Source organism: Labeo rohita, chromosome 13, assembly GCF_022985175.1.
Source record: "Labeo rohita strain BAU-BD-2019 chromosome 13, IGBB_LRoh.1.0, whole genome shotgun sequence".
NCBI lineage: Eukaryota > Metazoa > Chordata > Actinopteri > Cypriniformes > Cyprinidae > Labeo > Labeo rohita.
Genome location: NC_066881.1, coordinates 13,476,103 through 13,494,050, shown reverse-complemented (window position 1 = coordinate 13,494,050; position 17,948 = coordinate 13,476,103). Strand labels below are relative to the sequence as shown.

General features: G+C 35.6%; 2 protein-coding genes across 2 annotated transcripts in view; one reads left to right on the top strand and one right to left on the bottom strand.

Moving 5' to 3' along the window:
• cep170aa (centrosomal protein 170Aa) overlaps window positions 1-4,068 on the bottom strand; it is a 46,810-nt gene extending 42,742 nt beyond the window's left edge. Inside the window, 1 exon segment of the mRNA XM_051126036.1 lies at window positions 3,883-4,068. The gene's annotated coding sequence lies outside the window, so the exon portion shown is untranslated.
• A 308-nt stretch (window positions 4,069-4,376) lies between these two features.
• Window positions 4,377-17,948, top strand: part of sdccag8 (SHH signaling and ciliogenesis regulator sdccag8) — a 55,673-nt gene continuing 42,101 nt past the window's right edge. Inside the window, exons 1-13 of the mRNA XM_051126365.1 lie at window positions 4,377-4,572; window positions 4,835-4,981; window positions 5,149-5,237; window positions 6,630-6,746; window positions 6,924-7,049; window positions 7,137-7,226; window positions 7,313-7,377; window positions 7,776-7,967; window positions 9,302-9,440; window positions 9,561-9,713; window positions 11,601-11,735; window positions 12,845-12,961; window positions 13,213-13,355. Of these exons, the coding sequence (XP_050982322.1) occupies window positions 4,509-4,572; window positions 4,835-4,981; window positions 5,149-5,237; window positions 6,630-6,746; window positions 6,924-7,049; window positions 7,137-7,226; window positions 7,313-7,377; window positions 7,776-7,967; window positions 9,302-9,440; window positions 9,561-9,713; window positions 11,601-11,735; window positions 12,845-12,961; window positions 13,213-13,355 (1,577 nt within the window). The 5' untranslated portion in view covers window positions 4,377-4,508. The remainder of the gene's footprint in view (window positions 4,573-4,834; window positions 4,982-5,148; window positions 5,238-6,629; window positions 6,747-6,923; window positions 7,050-7,136; window positions 7,227-7,312; window positions 7,378-7,775; window positions 7,968-9,301; window positions 9,441-9,560; window positions 9,714-11,600; window positions 11,736-12,844; window positions 12,962-13,212; window positions 13,356-17,948) is intronic.

Genomic DNA, 17,948 nt, shown 5'->3' with positions numbered 1-17,948 from the left:
ATACATATTTATAGTGTCTATAATGTTTGTAAATGTTAATTTTATTGGCTGACAATCTGTATTTTTCTCAACAATGCAATTTTGACCTGATGCGACTTATAGTATGGTGGACGGATAAAAAGCATCTGAATATTTTGCACCTTTTGTGGTCCACAATATAAAAAAATAAAACAGATTTGGAGCTACATAAGCATGAGTAAACACCTATTTTCAATTTGGGGTGAACTATCACTTTCAAATTAACACTTCATGACAGACAGGGTTCACGTACAGCAGATGCAGTGTAACATGAACGTCGCTCTTTGACAAGATGCGACGTTCAACAATACAGTTAAGTCCTCCGGTCTATGAATGCCATGTAAAGGTCCTTGAAGGTAACATGACGTTCTGAGGCAAATAAACACTGTTAAAATAGTAAGTGATAAAGTCAACGTCAACCTCACTGCTATCTTCAGTATCTCGAGAGAGGTAAAATCACTGAAGCATCACACACTGTTAAATAATCAGTCTCGGTTCATTGCTTTTATCTAACTCATCTGTAGAAACCACGCTTAGAAATTAAATCTCCATTATTCTGTTCCTCTCACAAAGCACTTTGTTTGCATTATCAAAAAATTGATTCTTATTTCCAGAAACAGATGCTGCAACAATAAGCCCGAGGGCAACTGAGCCTTCTGTTTCAAACACGAAAAGGCATCTCACTACACTTCTGACTAGTCACCACCAGACAGTATATTTTAAGCACATCTCTATATGCTAATGCTAGGAGAGAAATCGATCCACAGACCATGGGAAGAATACAGTGGCTGGACTTTCATTCAGATTGATTTGAATTCAAGTTGATGCTTGCACTGGAAACAGATAAAGTTTCTTGTCTGCAAAATTTCTCAGAGCAACAGTACATGCGATTGCACATTAACAGCTAAAGCTGCACACGGTATTTGAAGGAACACTGCTAAAAATACTGAAACTAAAAAAACTAAAATCATAAGCTTTACTAATAAGATGTTGGACAATTGTGATACTTCACAATGGCAATATTATGACTACTGAATAAAAATATACAGAAGACAAACAGAGTTCAGTCTCTTTAAAAATCATGAAATGTAAAAAAATTCACTTTCATTCATATGTACGCCCTATCTATGTACATAAAATGAAGCCAATGCAGTAAAACAAGCTGAGAGAGCAAATTTGGGGATGCTGTAAAAGTACCATATGGTCATGAGAAGCAGACATCTCATTTACATCATCAGCATGTGGCAGCAGGAAGAAAGATCCATCATTAATCCAAATCTAATACACTTGTGACTAGACCTATCAGACACAACAAAATGTGCCCGTTGGGTGGTAATAAACATGCATAATGACATACTTGACCCAAAAGACCTACTTATGCAAATCAACAACCAGTAAATGTTTCTGACCAAAGGGAATTTCTGCTTGTTCGGATGCTCATAATTTTCAAAGACAGAATAAAAACAAGCTATTTATTAAATGAATTAAACTACTGCTCAAAAGTTTAGGGTCAGTCTATTTTTATATATTATTGTGATGGCAAAGCTGAATTTTCAGCATCAGTACTCCAGCCAGTGTCACATGAGCCTTTCTTATCATTATCAATGTTGAAAACACTCGTGCTGCTTAATTTTTGTGAAAGATGTTATATGTTTCAGGATTCTTTAATGAAACGCAAGTTCAAAAGTTTGAAATCTTCATAACATTGCGATGTTATGAACATGAATGAGGAGAACTGTGTTTTCAGTAGTATATTATCAATAATCGCTTACTCTGACTGCCATTATACACCTTTAGGCATCGATTGCATGCACTTCAATTACCAATCAGCACACCAGATATCAGCGGGGGGACAAATAATGGATCACAAATATAGGTCAGAACTAAAGAGCAGGATTAGGTTAGCCAGTAGGCATACAGAATCCAGACTGGCCTGAAATAACCCAATCGTCTGATCATCACAGACAGACAGACAGCCATTTATATGCTTTTGCAATACAGCGCTGACAGGAGAAGAGCCAAGAAAAAAACTGAAGCTATTATTAAACTTAAAAAAAATGCATATACATTTTTTTGTTGCTAACTTATATACTAATTCTCAGATAATAATGTTTTTGTAACTAATTCTCTGTGGCTTCTTTGTGAATCCAGATTCACTTGGTACTTCCGTTTAACAACAGGAAGCTCACTGGATTGGTCAGTGAACGTGATCCAACTAAGGAAGTGATGCTGACTTATAAATAATTAATGATTTGGGGCCCAGGGTTCACAAAAGAAAGATTTCTTGTAAAAGCCCCAGACTCAGTGTGGGATATGTTTTGGTCTGGATGTAGGATTGTTGCATTCTTTTTCTTTTTCTGTTTCTTTTTAGTAGATTTACTCGGGACCAGACATATGATGTCCCACAAGCCATAAAAGATGCAGAATAATATGAAATTAATTCCATTCAGTTATCTGTTTTTCTTTGTTTTTGTGCCAAGAGAAGAAACAATTAAAAGGCAGTTAAAAAATTAAAATTAAAAACAAAGACCTGCCACATACTACTGTCACTGTGACAATATAGTGACAATTTTGCATGATGGAACCCAACAAGATGCATTAAAAAGGATCTGGACACAACATGTATAAACAAACAGCTGGTTCATAAACCTAGAGAGAAAAGCACAGATTAGTCAATGAAAATACAAATGAAATGTGCAATGCAATAAGAGTTACACCCAAAAAAGACGACAAGGGAAAAAATAAACATGCCATGCCTGTTTTTTATTTTTTGTGCAATTTAGTCTGTCACTTTTTGACACTAACGTATTCGAGAAGTTCAGAAAAAGGAACATGTTTCAAATCAATTCATATTTAAAAAAGCAGGGTCAAACTGAAGCTATACAACTTCAGTCCTGAAGCTCTCCAGTGGAGTTCAAATAACAACTGATATGCTCACATTTAAAGATGCTGAATATGTCAACATGACACCCAAAAATGCTGTCTAGGTAGCAGCTGAACTCACTAGGTTTTAAGACACAGTCTCTATATGCAGTTTTAGGCAATAACGTGCCCTTTTCAACTAGTAATTAATTTAGTAACAAACCCTATTACACACAGGACAATTCACTGTCAAGACGATCGCCTATTTTGACACTATACTGTTTCTCCTCTGAAACTACAGATAACAAATATTTAATAACAGGGTATAAACAATTGCAGCGTTAAAATGTGTCATTAACACTGCAATCAAAACACATGTAGGCCAGATGTAGCAGAACAAAACAAGACCCTTTGTCAAAACAAAGGATTCTGCGCAGTGCCCTTCACAGTGTGCACTAGTACCCGGCAAATCATGCACATCATCGCATACACATCCGACTTACTGTACTGAAATATTGTCGTTTTTAATGGTTCGCCGCGATCGGAAGCTAAATTTACGATAATAAGCAAGATGCCATGCGTTCGGCCAAACCGGTGACCAGTGCTTGCGTCTCCTTAATGCATATAATCAAACTCACTATTATATGTATTACATAAATTAACATCTCTGTGTATTAGAGTATCATTGAAGTCAACGAAGGACGCACAGCGTTAATTCAAAACACACACATATAAAGACAGGCGATGTTCGTGCTAGTGTATTCATTCAATATGATCGAACTGGCTAGCTGTGTCCTGCTGTTACATTTACGGTATCCTGACCACACGATCAGATCAGATCACAGGAAAAGCGTGAATTCTTTACACCACAGGCTTATGGGAAAATACGATTAACACGAGCAAATGCATTAACGTTAATACGCTAGCGCTATTGTACATGCCTTATTGTTATGTGCATTAAATGTAATTTATATATGTATATGTATAAGAATATTCACTCACCCTTGCTCTTCTTTCCGCTGTCAGTTTTACCTCAGGCTTCAATGCAGCAGCTAAACGGTTTTCGTAGCCCAGCCCAGTGTGTATCCCCACGTCTCCTTTTTGCCTCAGTTGCTCAGCAGCAATTTCGTTATTCCTAACAAATAGCGGCGACATACGGCAGCCTGGAATCAGGCAAGTAGGACAGCGTTTGCAGTTCCAACACAGTCCGGTGGGCGTGTCCTCATACGTGACTGCTACTCAAAATAACAAGCGTAAAATATTTTATAGATGATTTCTTTTATTGACCTGTTTAGAATGAAATTTGAACGCAAGTATTATGTTTACAATAATAAGCGTTTTAAACAGTAAACGTTCAATAACGTTCGTGCGACGCTATTGTGAATAGCGGAAATGCCCGTCTTGTAGTTTTTTACTCGCAAAGACCTAGTCAATTTGACGCCGTAAAAACTACAAGTTCCAGTTGTCTTTGCGCGGTTTACGGAAGTGAGCTTCTGCCATGCAACCGTTGACGTCTATTTGGACGTCGTTCATTGATAAGATACAACAACACTTTCAGTAACAGTGAGCCTGAAAATTGTGCGGTATATTTACAAACATTTTGGTGTTATTACGTGTTTAAAGCAATAATGAAACCGTCTTTGGACTCTGACGAGGAGGAGGAATTAGGAGCACTGCAGAAGACATTGAGAGGTGATGTTTTTAAACAGAAAATATGATGCTGCATTTCAGTCCAGTGTTGCTGTCTACAAAACTGTAAGGTTGGCAACAATATTACAGAAAGCAAAGTATGGACCCGTTTACTCACACTTAAAATGAGCCATACTCATTGTGAACACTTGCTCTTGCAACACAGTTAGCAAATACTCAAACTTGTTACTGCATATGTGATGAGCTATAAGGTATCTTCATATTCCTATTTTGCATACTAAAATGTATCATTGCAATGTTTCAGAGCGAGCCAATCGTAGTATCCAGCATCTCTCCAGCATGCTGGCCAGCCACAGCTCTGACTCTGAGCATTCAGAACCAAAGCAGCAGCAGGAGAACCTCAGTCCTGTGCTGCAAAACCCTGCTATGCCAGTTCAACAGAGTGAAGCAGGTACAGATCATGCAGGAGGCGTGTTATTCTGACAAATTATTATAATGCAAGATTGAGTTGCATCTGAAAATTGTAGCTGTGTATTAATATTCAGTACATGCAAAGATCTTCTGGATGAGTAGCCTTATTTGTGAAATTTGTTTATTTATTTTTTTATTTTTTTGCAGTCAGTCAGCTGCGTTCTTTGCTTCAAAAGCAGTCCAAAGATGGAAATGTTGCATCGCCTTCTCCTTCCAAAAGGAAAATAACAGGAAAGGTACTCCAGTTATTCTTGGAACTAATGATCAGAAATGAAACGAATTAGCTTTTCATCAGCTTGCAACTCCCATTTTGGAAAGCCCTGAGTTAAGCAATTAAATCAGGGCTTCTTAGAATGGGGGTTTGCAATTTGATGAAAAGCTAATCATGTTTTTAATTTATCATAAAAATGAAATTTAAATTAAGTATAAAAAAATTAGTTCACTTGCATGTCATGTGAACATTAACTGACATCAGAAAACTTTCAACGTAAATGTATTTAAATTATATATATATTTAATTTAGTTTATATGTGATTATGTAATTTTAATTTATATTCTGTATTCTAATTAAACAAAATATTTAACGTTAAAATGATTTAGCTGGCTTACTTAACCACGGTGAAAGTTGTCATTACACTCCTTACACTCTTTTTTTAATTAGCATATTAATGCACTATACTTTATATTACAATATTTTAATTTATTATGGTAATATGTACTACCAGTACCACTATGTAATATGTAGACTACCAGTCTAAAGTTTTTAACAGTAAGATTTTTACTGTTTTTTGAGGAAGTCACTTATGCTCACCTAGCCTGCATTTATTTGATCCAAAATACAGCAAAAACAGTAACATTTTTGAAATATTAATAAAGTAACTGTTTTCTATTTGAATATATTTTAAAATGTAATTTATTCCTGTGATTTCAAAGCTGAATTTTTAGCATCGTTGCTCCAGACACATGACCTTTAGAAATCATTCTAATATTTGATTTGATGCTCAAAAACATTTATTATTATTACTATTATTATGTTGAAAACAGCTGAGTAGAATTTTTTTTTTTTTAAGTTTCTTTGATGAATAGAAAGTTCAGAAGAGCAGCTTTTATCTGAAATAGAAATCTTTTGTAACATGACAAATGTCCTCATCACTTTTGATCAATTTAAAGCATCCTTGCTAAATAGAAATTTCAATTAAAAAATTACACTGACTTCTAGCTTTTGAATGCTTTGGCTCTTTCTATTCATTAAATAATAAAATTGTACTCAATAATAATAATGAATGTTTCTTGAATCAGAAATTAGAATGATTTCTGAAGGATCATGTGACCCTGAAGACTGGAGTAATGATGCTGAAAATTTAGCTTTGATCACACAAATAAATTACATTCTAAAATATATTTAAATATAAAACAGTTATTTTAAATAGTAAAAATATTTAAAAATTGTACTGTTTTTGTTGTACTTTGAATCAAATAAATGCAGGCTTGGTGAGCAGAAGAGACTTCTTTAAAAACATTAAAAAAAATCTTTCTGTGCAAAAACTTTTTGACTATTTGCTCATTAGTTTGCTTTCATTTAAAGTTTTCACAATATTAATTGAAAGAATATTAATTGTGCTGTCTAGCAAAGAATCACAGACAAGGGCAATAGCAGTTTGCCTGGTGTTCATGACTTGGTTCCCATCATCCACAATCAGTCTGAATACATTCAGCACCTGGAGGCTGAGGTCAAGTTCTGCAAGGTCAGTCCTGTTAATTAACAAAAGATATTATCAGTGATTTTATTGTCTGAGGCATTCTGAGTTTTATAATGAGAGTTTCCCCAGATAAAGCCAGTAGTATACAACTGGTCATGCAATGGGAATTTTATAGAAATTGTTTATGTGTTTGTACTGTTTGTGTTGTTTCCTCTCTAAAAGGATGAACTTCTTGGAATGAAACAGAGAGTGAGAGTGGTCATAGTGGAGAATGAGAAACTACACGAGGAGCTGAAAGCAAAGGCAGTTGAAGAAACTCTTAAAGAATACACATTTGTAGATAGCACGGTACGTCTCCATGAGACCTTTAGTTTTTGCTGACAGAAATGGCAAATGTGGGACTGTAATGACCCAAATTTTATTGATCTTTTTCAGTTAAACATGGAGCGCACACCAGAAAAGACTTCAAAGCAACGACTTGACTCCATAAATCAAGCTGAGGACCACAAATGGAAGAAAGAAATGGTATCTGTGGTTAAACATTCATGTAGCTGAAAATGTGACTTCAATAAATGTGCACTAAAATTGTAATTTCCATCTCTTTGTCTAAGGAGCAGCTGAAATGTCTCTATCAAGCACAAACTGAGACCCTGGAGGCTCAAGTGGTCTCCCTGAAGTAAGTGGGCTTCAATCAGTGGCCAAGCCTAAAACATTTTTTCCTCACTGAATCCCGACCACATTAAAATACACTCCTACAATTTGAGTGGGTACAATGATTGAATTACACATTTTATTCATTTGCATTGCTAAAAGGAACCAAAATGTGACATAAAATATATTTTTATCATGCATTCTGCATGCTTATGGTGTTAGAACACTTCCCTGCTGAAGATGTAGATTGCCAGAGTGTTGGCCATTGTGATTTATAGTGCTTCTTTTGCTATTAGGAATAGTCAGTGTACTGATTGTGCATATGCAATATTTGCACTGCGGTTCAGTCCACCAATAGGATCAGTCGGTCATCACATATGCATACTATAACAAAGTGCCCTCTTACTGCACATGTCTGTGTAGGAAAGACTTGGTGAGCATTCAGAAGGAATATGAGGAAACGAAAGAACGACTGAGGCACAAAGAAGCAATGGCTGTGGCGGCGGGCAGTGGTCAGCGTGTGGGTGGTTTGTGTCTGAAGTGTGCCCAGCATGAAGCAGTCCTGGCAGAGACGCACTCCAATGTCCATGTGCAGAGCATTGAAAGACTCACTAAGTAAGTGTGTTTTTAGTGCTTTAATTTTCTTGATTCCAAGACCTAATAATAATGTAATTCTGTTAGATAAATTACAATAATTTCAAATAGAATATGTGGGCATTTTTTATTTCATATGTTTTTTATTATTTTTTTTTAATTTTACAGTTCAAAAGGTGTGGGTCAGTAAGATTTTAATGTTTCGAAAGGCATTTATTTGGTCAAAAATATAGTAAAACTGTGATATATTAAAAATAATATTAGAATGTAAAATATATGTTTTCTGTTTTAAAATATTTCTGTGATGACAAAGTTGAATTTTCAGCAACCATTCTAATATGCTAAGTTTGTGCTCAAGAAATATTTCTTTTTATTAATTTTCTCAAGGTTTCTTTTATAAATAGAAAGAACAGCATTTGTAACGTTATAAATGTATTTGATCCCAAACAGTAAAACAAAATATATTTTAATAAATAAGTATTTTAAATGATAAAGAAATTAAATTATAAAATATAAATTATAAATAAAAAAATAGATATTGATAAGATATTGATGTTGTGACTAACTTGGAGCCAGAGCTCTTGGTTAATTTACACTGATTATAAGTTATAAATATTATAATTTCTAAACAAATTAAATTTTAAATTATAAATTATACATACACATTTTTATAGATTTTGTTATATAGAAGTTATAGATTAAAATTAATTATTATTGATTACAAATTATACATATTTTGTTTAAAATTGTAACAATTATTTAAAAATGTGAATTGTTTTTAATCATACTAAATAACTTGACCTAAGAGATATTGATGTTGTGATTACCTTGGAGCCAGACCTCTTGGTTAATTTACACTAATTATAAATTATAAGTATTATAAATTATAAATTAATTAAATTAAAATAAAGAAAATATGTCTATAAAATTATATTTATAACATATAATTTATAAATATTTTTTAAAATAGATTTTATAGTTTTTTTTAATAGGTTACAGTTATTATAGATTACAAATTATAAGTCCATTCAGCCTAATATTTTTATAAGACTGATTTACTTTTTTTTTTTTTTTTTTTTTTTTTTTTTAATCCTGCTTACTAACTTCACATGAGAGATATTGATATTGTAACTACCTTGGAGCCAAACCTCTGGATTAATTAACACTGATAGGCTCCTTTGACCACCTTAGTTGATCTATGTGTGTATTCAGTCAATTATTGTTCCTCACAGCAAGGTTGAATGTTGAATGTCTTGACTGGTCATGAAGCTAATCAGCTGCTGTCCTGATTATGTGTCAGATCAATGGCTGCTTTCAGTAACCTGATGAGATGCTTGTGTTTGTGTCTTTGTCAGAGAGCGGGATGAGCTGATGACCGTGCTGTGCTCTCTGAGGGCCAGTCAGACTGAGGCCCAGCAGAGAGAGTGGGCCGCCTATCAGCAGGTCAAACAGGCGGTGGAGATGGCAGAAGAGGCAAACCTGGAGAAGACAAGAGTATGTGCTAACACCGCTGATTTGAATATGAATTTTACTGTTTTGCATGATCTTGAATGCTAAATGTGATTACGTGTACTCATTGATCTTGACCTCTGGTCTGTCCATGTGCACTTGCAGGCGTTGGTGCAGTGTGAGCACTTCCACAATGAGCTGACTAGACAGAGGGAGAGGCTGGAGAGAGAGCTGGCATCTGAACAGGAGAAGATTTCCCAGGCTAGAGAAGCAGCGCGTTTAGAGAGCAAAAAAGAGAAAGAAGAGCTCGCCCAGACTGTTAGTTGCTTACCATAATAAGAGCTGTTTGCTTAATTTACATGTAGGCTCCTATATTTTATTGAACTGAATATTATGGCTGTCTTTGTTCAAAAGGATTGGTTGGTTCGACAAAGCTAGTATATGCTGCCCTCTAGTGTCATTTTAATTATGGTACACAACTACAGTTTTGACAAATGTGACCATGGACCACAAAACCAGTCTTAAGTAGCAGGGGTATATTTGTAGCAATAGCCAAAAATACATTGTTTGGGTCAATTATTGATTTTTCTTTTATGCAAAAAATCATTAGGATATTAAGTAAAGATCATGTTCCATGAAAATATTATGTAAATTTCTTACCGTAAATATATAAAAACATAAGTTTTAATTAGTAATATGCATTGCTAAGAACTTTTTCAGCTTTCAGGTGATGTATAAATCTCAATTTTGAAAAACTGACCCTTATGACTGGTTTTGTGGTCCAGGGTCACAGATGATTTTAGATACAATGCAAAAAAAAAAGGTTCTGCACTGTTATTAACTAAATATCAGAATTGAACAAAAGCTTCAATTTTAAACCAAACTAAAAACAGGGTTCCCACAGGTCCTTGAAATCCTTGAAAGTTTGTAAATCTGAAAAAAAAAAAAATATTTCAAGGCCCTGGAAAGTTTTTGAAAATGAACAAAATAGATACAGGTCCTTGAAAGTGCTTGAATTTATTTTGTGCAAGAATTTTTCTGGAAAAAATTCCATATTATTCCCTCTGGTCCGCTAATGTTTTAGTTCACCAACTAAAACCTATGGCCTATGCATACTAGCTTGCTTAATTTACATTCATTATGCACATTTACCCGTTACACATACAAGTGTTTCCTGCGTGAGGTACTTTGTGTTGTATGTTGCCATGATGTTCATGCCCGCACAAAACTACTACGATCGTACCTCAATGTTTCACAGACACATCGTGAAACATTGCAAAAATAGGCTGTGAAGTTTGAATAAAATGCTTCTTTGCGTAGTTGTGTTTGACACATGAAAACTGTAACAATGTATCTTACAAGTTAACGCGATGTAACCTTGTTCTCACTTGAAATGTATCCCCACATTAAGTCCTTGAATTTGAGGGTATTGGACCTGGAAAGTCCTTGTAAAGTCCTTGAATTTGAAGTTAATCAAGGTGTGGGAACCCTGTAAAAAGAAGACATTAGGCGTTCTAGAGTCTAGTGGGATCTAAATTTCAGAGACTACTAGAGCTCCTGTTATACATTTTTATGTTTTCACATTTACCTTTTATTTATTTGGAAGATGCTTTCATCCAAAGTGACTTACAAGTAATGACCACAACCAGCCTACTTTCTTTTTTTTATATTTTAATACATTACTACATTACAGATTGTATTAACTGCATAAAATTTTGAACTTCAGTTGAAATTAGATTTCCAAATTATTAAGTCTGTGCACATTTTGCTTAAATTATTTAATTTACTAATTTGTTTAGTGACCTAGAAATAGTGCAGAATCTGAAATATTCCTTATTCATACTACTATGCAACTGTAAACACTGTTGCCACGGGTTGTTTATCATGTCTGCAGGTTGAAGCAACCCCAATAACTTAATCTTTAGCACGTTGGAGCCCCTCCAAAAAATGTGGATTTTACCCACCAGGACCCGATTTTGCATGTTTTGAGCTAGTTTTTGTAGCAGTTGGATGGGTTTTTGTTGTGAAAACCTGGCAACCCTGATTTATGTTATTTTTTTGTACCTCATTTTAAGTGTATAAACAGTCCTATACAGTGGTCCCAAAAAGTATTTGGACATTCAAGCCAGACTTAGAAGTTATATAGTGAAATCAGCTAATATTAATTAATATCACTAATATAATTGTAATGTTCTCCACTGTAAGGTGACCAGTCTGTCTCAGAAAGTGGCTGAATTGGAAGGTCTGCTGGAGAGGGCAGAGAGAGACCGGAACTCACTCAATGTTCAGCTGGAGGACGCTTATAAGAAGCTCACAGCACAGGAAACGGACAGCAGCAAGGTACAGCCCACTGAAAGCCTTCCCCAAAACAGTCAAAGATTGCTGATTTTTACTGTGCTTTTCCTAATGCTCTGTACGCTTAACCTGATATTAATCTGGTGATGAATTTCTCATGATTTTGTGGTTATCTCATATTTGTTTCCCCAGGTTCTGGAAATCAATAGAAAAAATTCATTATTCTTTTAAAGGGATAGTTCACCCAAAAATGAAAATTGTCATTAATTACACACCCTCATGTCGTTCCAAACCTGTAAGACCTTTGTTCATCTTCGAAACACAAATTAAGTTGATATTTTTGTTTTCTTTGTGCACAAAAAGTATTCTCATAGCTTTATAAAATTATGGTTGAACCGCTGATGTCACATGGACATTTTTATCAGTGTCCTTACTACCTTTCTGGGTCTTGAACGTGTCAATTGTGTTGCTATGCAGAGTCAGAAAGCTCTTGGATTTCATCAAAAATATCTTAATTTGTCTTCCGATAATGATAGAAGATGTTGTAGGCTTTGAATGACATGAGGGCGATTAATGACAGAATTTTCATTTTTGGGTGAACTATACTTTTAATGTTGCCTCAGTGATGTGTCTCATCTTTCTTTAACGTTGCCAAGTTATATCTCTCAAACTAGTGTATGGTTGGTCACTTTGGTCACTTTAAATGAAAAGTGAGTGATTCACCATATAAATTCCAATTTTATTTCACAATGGAAAAAAACATGCCTTTTTTTCTTTGGAATAACATGCACTGATAAATTCATAATATCATCCACAATATGCAATAAGAAAGCAATTTTGCTTTCAGGTTTAACATTCTTTGAATAGCAAATTTTACCTTTATATATAAATTAATTGGTTCAGTCATCTTTGTATGGAGAATGTTTAGGCACTAGATGGCAGTAGAACTATATTATTTGCTAAGCTGATGGAGTTGATGCCGCAACAGCTCTAGTAGAAGTTTATGGTGCTGATAGAAATGCGCAGCAAACATCTCATTAATGAATCAGTTTATAGTATGTGAATTAACAGTTCTCTCCTGAACAGCAGACAGAAGTACTGAAACCTGCCTTGGACTTTGAGCTGCTTTGAGCTGCATGTTTGCTTTTTGTCAGGTATGTGCGGAGCTGCGTTTTCTGTTGAGCCAGGCCCAGCTGAAGAAAGAGGAGTCAGAGAGAGAGGTGAGAGACATCAGCTCAAAACTGGGACGTCAACTAGAACTGGCTGAGCAGGTAAGAGAAACTTGATCGGCCACACTGAGAAAATCTGCCTTTTTTGTTATCTTTAAAATCAACAGCTATTTTTAACCAGTTTTGCGATTTACAGTGTTACTGATGCAAATTGGTAATTAGTTTCTGTATTCAAAAAATAAACAAATAAATAAAAAGGCCTTTTTTACAAAGTTTCACTGAACACTAAGGACATGTGTTAATGCAAAAATGAATTATTGCTTGGTCTCTCTCTCCCCTCTCATGGGGTTCAGGAAGTACAGAAGTTGGGTGTGGAGCTGAACGGTTGCCGGCAGCGTTTGGAGGAAGCCCAGAGGGCAGAGGGCCGAGCCCGGGCGGAGGCAGCCGGCCTGGCTGAGGGGCTAAGCCGCGCCCAGCGCCAACTGCACCTCACCAGGTAACCCCCTTAATCCTATTACATGCCACAACACTGCGCCCGTCCACTGGCCCCAGTGCAGTGCCAGCACACCGGCAGGAGGGCACCCGCACTTTATTAAATCGCCACTAGCCACCGGCTGCCACCGCCACAGTCCACCACGCACCAGGAGAACAGGGCCGGAGCGAGGGGCACATGCTGTCTCTCTCGATAACATCACTCAGTTTAGCGAGGAGTAAAGTTGAAATCAGTTAATACTTCTGACAGGAACTTTGTTACTCTGATTCACATTATTTGTGTAAATCAGTATGGAGTGAGTAGTGCATATGTGGCTTCTCATACATTTATACATTTTCCACATATGTGCACATTTCACTCGTAATTCGTAGCCATGATAATGAGCTGGCGTTAAACATAAATATAAATATATTTTGGTTGTTAAATTAAATTCACACCAGTTAATTAAATCAAAAGCAGACATTGAGCTATCACTGTTTTATTTTATCCGAAGATATTACAGCAAAGATGTTGTCTTATGAATCAGTGGCACCTTTTGTGTTGAATGCTTGTCTGTATGTGTTCAAGCTTTGGACAACTGATTTCGAATTTTCTATGCGTCTTGCGAAAATCTCTTCAAACTCTGATGAAAATGGGACCAGAATAGGTGATAAGCGAATAAACAGTGTTTTTCGGTAACATTTGTTCAACTAATCCCGTCTTATTAGAAAGCAAATAGATTATAGCTCCAGATTAGGAAGAATAGATCATATTTAACACCTCCCACCCTTATTATTATATATGAGAGATAGTGTTTTTGGCACAGTAAGACACTTACATGGCCGTTAAGTGCATCTTAACAGTTTACAGTTCATTACTATAAATTAGAGTTACTGCCAGCAAAGCCCAAAGGAACATTCTGTATCTTTTAAATATATATATATATATATATATATATATATATTTTTTTTTTTAGTACTACTAAATATATAGTGGCCCCCAAAAAGTAAATGGACGATTTCATTGCGTATATTTTAAAATATTAAACCATGTGTTCTGCAAATGATGCTAGACGCTTCTCTCAGAACTAACTTTGTTTAGTCATCTTTTGCAGTTACTTTTAATCAGGTGGTGTTGATAAGACTTTTAGTGGATTTGTGAAGTCTGTTCGCCTTAAGTTCACACAGGTGTCCAATCAAAGTAAACGCAGTTATTTTAATTCATCACATTAACTATGAAGCATGACAGTTTGAAAGCTTCAAAGAATACAAATATATTGTTTGTTTTCATTTTGAACAGTATATCTAAAAACCTCTTTTTGTGAAGTGTTTTACTTAAAAGTGTCTTTGTGCTCTCTAAATGCCATATAGTTTGAAATATAATGTACAGGAAGTTTGAAGCAATCAGGTCAAAAAGAATTTAGTGGTTACCTATTTTACAATAAGGAAAATTATACTGAAAATAACTGCATATAACTATGCATTTCATGCAGAGATTGGATAGCGCTCTAACTAAGTAATTTTAATACTCAAATATACACTACCATTCAAAAGTTTGATGGCAGGTTTTATTTTAAAGAAATGAATACTTTTATTCAGCATGTATGCATTAAATGAATAAAAAAAAGACACTTAGCATTTCTTTTTCAAATAAATGCTGTTCTTTTGAACTTTCTATTTATCAAAGAATCCACCAAAATATTAAGCAACAAACTGTTTTCAACATTTGTAGTAATATAAAATATTACTTGTGAAGGATCATGTGACACTGAAGACTGAAGTAATGATGCTGAAAATTCAAGCTTTGCCATCACAGGAATAAATTACATTTAAGTAGTTTAATATTTCAGAATATTACTACAGTATAAATAAAACAGTTTTACTATATTTTTGATCAAATCAATGTGAGACTTTTAATCTTAACAACCTCTAGCTTTGAACTGTGATGTATATTTTCATCCGCTTTAACTGGCATTTCTGACACATGCACAATAGTTTTATTTCTGAGTTTATATACATGAAGTAAATGAAAAGAAGTTTTAATCAAATTCTTGCTATATAATCCCTGGAGCATGGTGTATACGCGTGCCTATTTAGGAATCACTGCTCTAGATTTCCTGTTTGGGCTTTATGGCATTTCTGTGCCCATTGAATGATTGCCCACAATGAAGCCATCCATTTCCATGTCTCCGTGGATGTGTCCTACCCCAGCGGTAAGCGTACGCAGTGCTGAAGCCTCAGTGGGTTTGAATGGCACAGGGGTCTCCATTCCTCTGGAGGAAGTGGAGATTTTCCAGCATCTGCCACAGAGCTGCACAGCTGCAGAGGAGGGACAGCATCTGTTCGCAAGGGAATTCAGTACTTAAGTATTAAGACTCGGTCATGTATTGTTTATAAATTAGCATAAAGATGCATGCTGTTGCAGAAATATTAGTGAATAATTTGAGTCATTTGTTTACATTTGGAAAAGTACCACTGTGCATGAAAATGATCCAGATGGTTTTTGCGGAGTATCGATTATTTGCAACAGCAGGTCTAGACAAACTCTTGTATTTGACATTATTACACAGCGGAAGAATGTAGTCCTGCATTGTTAGTTCAGTACACCTGCTTTTTAATGTACATTTACTATACTGTAGACACCACTTTAGTTTGGTCTACACAGAAAAATGTGCAGAAAATATGCAGTTCATACCTCTACAACTATTTTGATATGTGAGACATACCTTCAGAAAAGTCAAAGTGAAACATCCTGTGATCATAGTGATGGCAGAAGACTGAAATTCTGACAAAGTAGATTGTATTATTGGTAACGCTTTACAATAAGGTTCATTAGTTAACTTTAGTTAACTACATTAACATTAACTAAGAATGGACAATGCTTCTACAGCATTTATTAATCTTACTTACTGTTAATTTCAGCATTTACTAATGCATCATTAAAATCACGTTGTGTTTGTTAACATTAGTTAATGCACTGTGAACTAACATTAACAAAGATTAATAGTGTAAAAACTGCATTGTTGTTGTTCCCATAAAATAATAAGTAAAAGTAGTAGCACATTGTATTAATTTATAAATATTAAATTAACAGATTATTAAGTTAATATATTTATATTTAATATAAATAAGTAAATTAAATGTTAAATGTTTATAAAATAAATGTATTTATTTATAATAAATAAAAAAAATAAATATTAACTGCATTATTTTGGCATAATAATGCAGTATTTAGAAAAACTTTGACCAGATTTTGTTCACTAAATCAGTTAGTGTGGTGTGACAAGAAATTCTTAAAACAGGAAATTATATAGGGCTTCTGTAGATCCCTAAGTCGGCAAGTCTTGCAAAATATCACAAATAACCTTTTTATTACATGGTTTCAAGAAAACCTGAATGCATTTCAAGAAAGCATGAGACAGTGTATACTGTAAATACATTTTAACTTATGCTTTAACTTAAATACATGTATACAACTTACGTTTGAAAATAATAGTATGAAGGTCATTTATAAGTACTTAGCACATGCGTTGTGAATTTTTGGACTTGTTATTGACTGTCATGGAGGCTGTTAGAGTAGAGCAAATAAGTTCCTGTTTTTTTTTTTGTAATGGCCATGTGTGGCTTATCCATTTATAGATTTTATTACCGGTGTCTTTTGACAACTTTTTGCTGTTAAATTATTGAAGAAAATTCTGTGTGAGTGTATTACGGCAGTCTGTAGTTCAGTTTTTTTTGATCAGGGCGTTATTGAAACGTAAGAGATTTTGCGGTGATTAAATGAGGTTGAATTAGCATTAAAAAGCTCGGGCAGGATGCTGGCCTTTAAATGCTCTCTGCTTCTTCTAGATGAGGCAACAAAATGGCCTGCTGAAGATCAGAGTGGTTAAGCCGCTGACAGGCCCTGCTTTTGGCAGCGGAGAGTCTTTTAGCCACTGTATGCATGGTGTGGACGTGGGCTGCCAGGGCAGGTTCTTTGGGCCAGCCGTAGTGCACAGATGCAGCAGACATCTGTGCATTCTTTCTCTCTTCCTTGAGGCTAATCCTTCTCTCTCCCATCTCCCTGTTGTCTTTACTTTACACCACCTTTACACGTTCATAAACGCACGCGTACCGACCTGCGGGGGACCCTGCGACTGAGCGGCCCAGGGGACGGTCACGCGGGGACCCTCTCTGTGTCACGTCCCCTTTGCTGGGTGCTCATTCAACCAGGCCCTCTGAAGCCAGACTTTGACTCTTTCCGTTCTCGTCTCACAGCTTGGATGATCACAGCTCCCACCAAACGGATGGGCAAAGCAGTTGTCTTTTGCTTTTTTCAGTTTTTTTCCTCTCGCTCTGGCCCCCAGGCCCCCCGTGCACATGCTGGGGAGGGCCGGCGGCTCCAGTATTGGATCATCAGCCAGCTGTGCGCTGGGCAGCAGAGGATCTATCATAATCCTGCCGCTCTGTTCTCTGCCTTCTGACGGCTTTGAGCCCAGGCTTTATTCGGTTTGTTTGTTTGCTTTTGTGCGCTCGTGCCTTTTTGTCATCCCTCCCCCACTCCTTCCTTCTCTTGCACCCACCCTCCCACCTCTCCCAACATTCGGCAGACCCCATAGGGTGTGAAAATAAAGAGAGA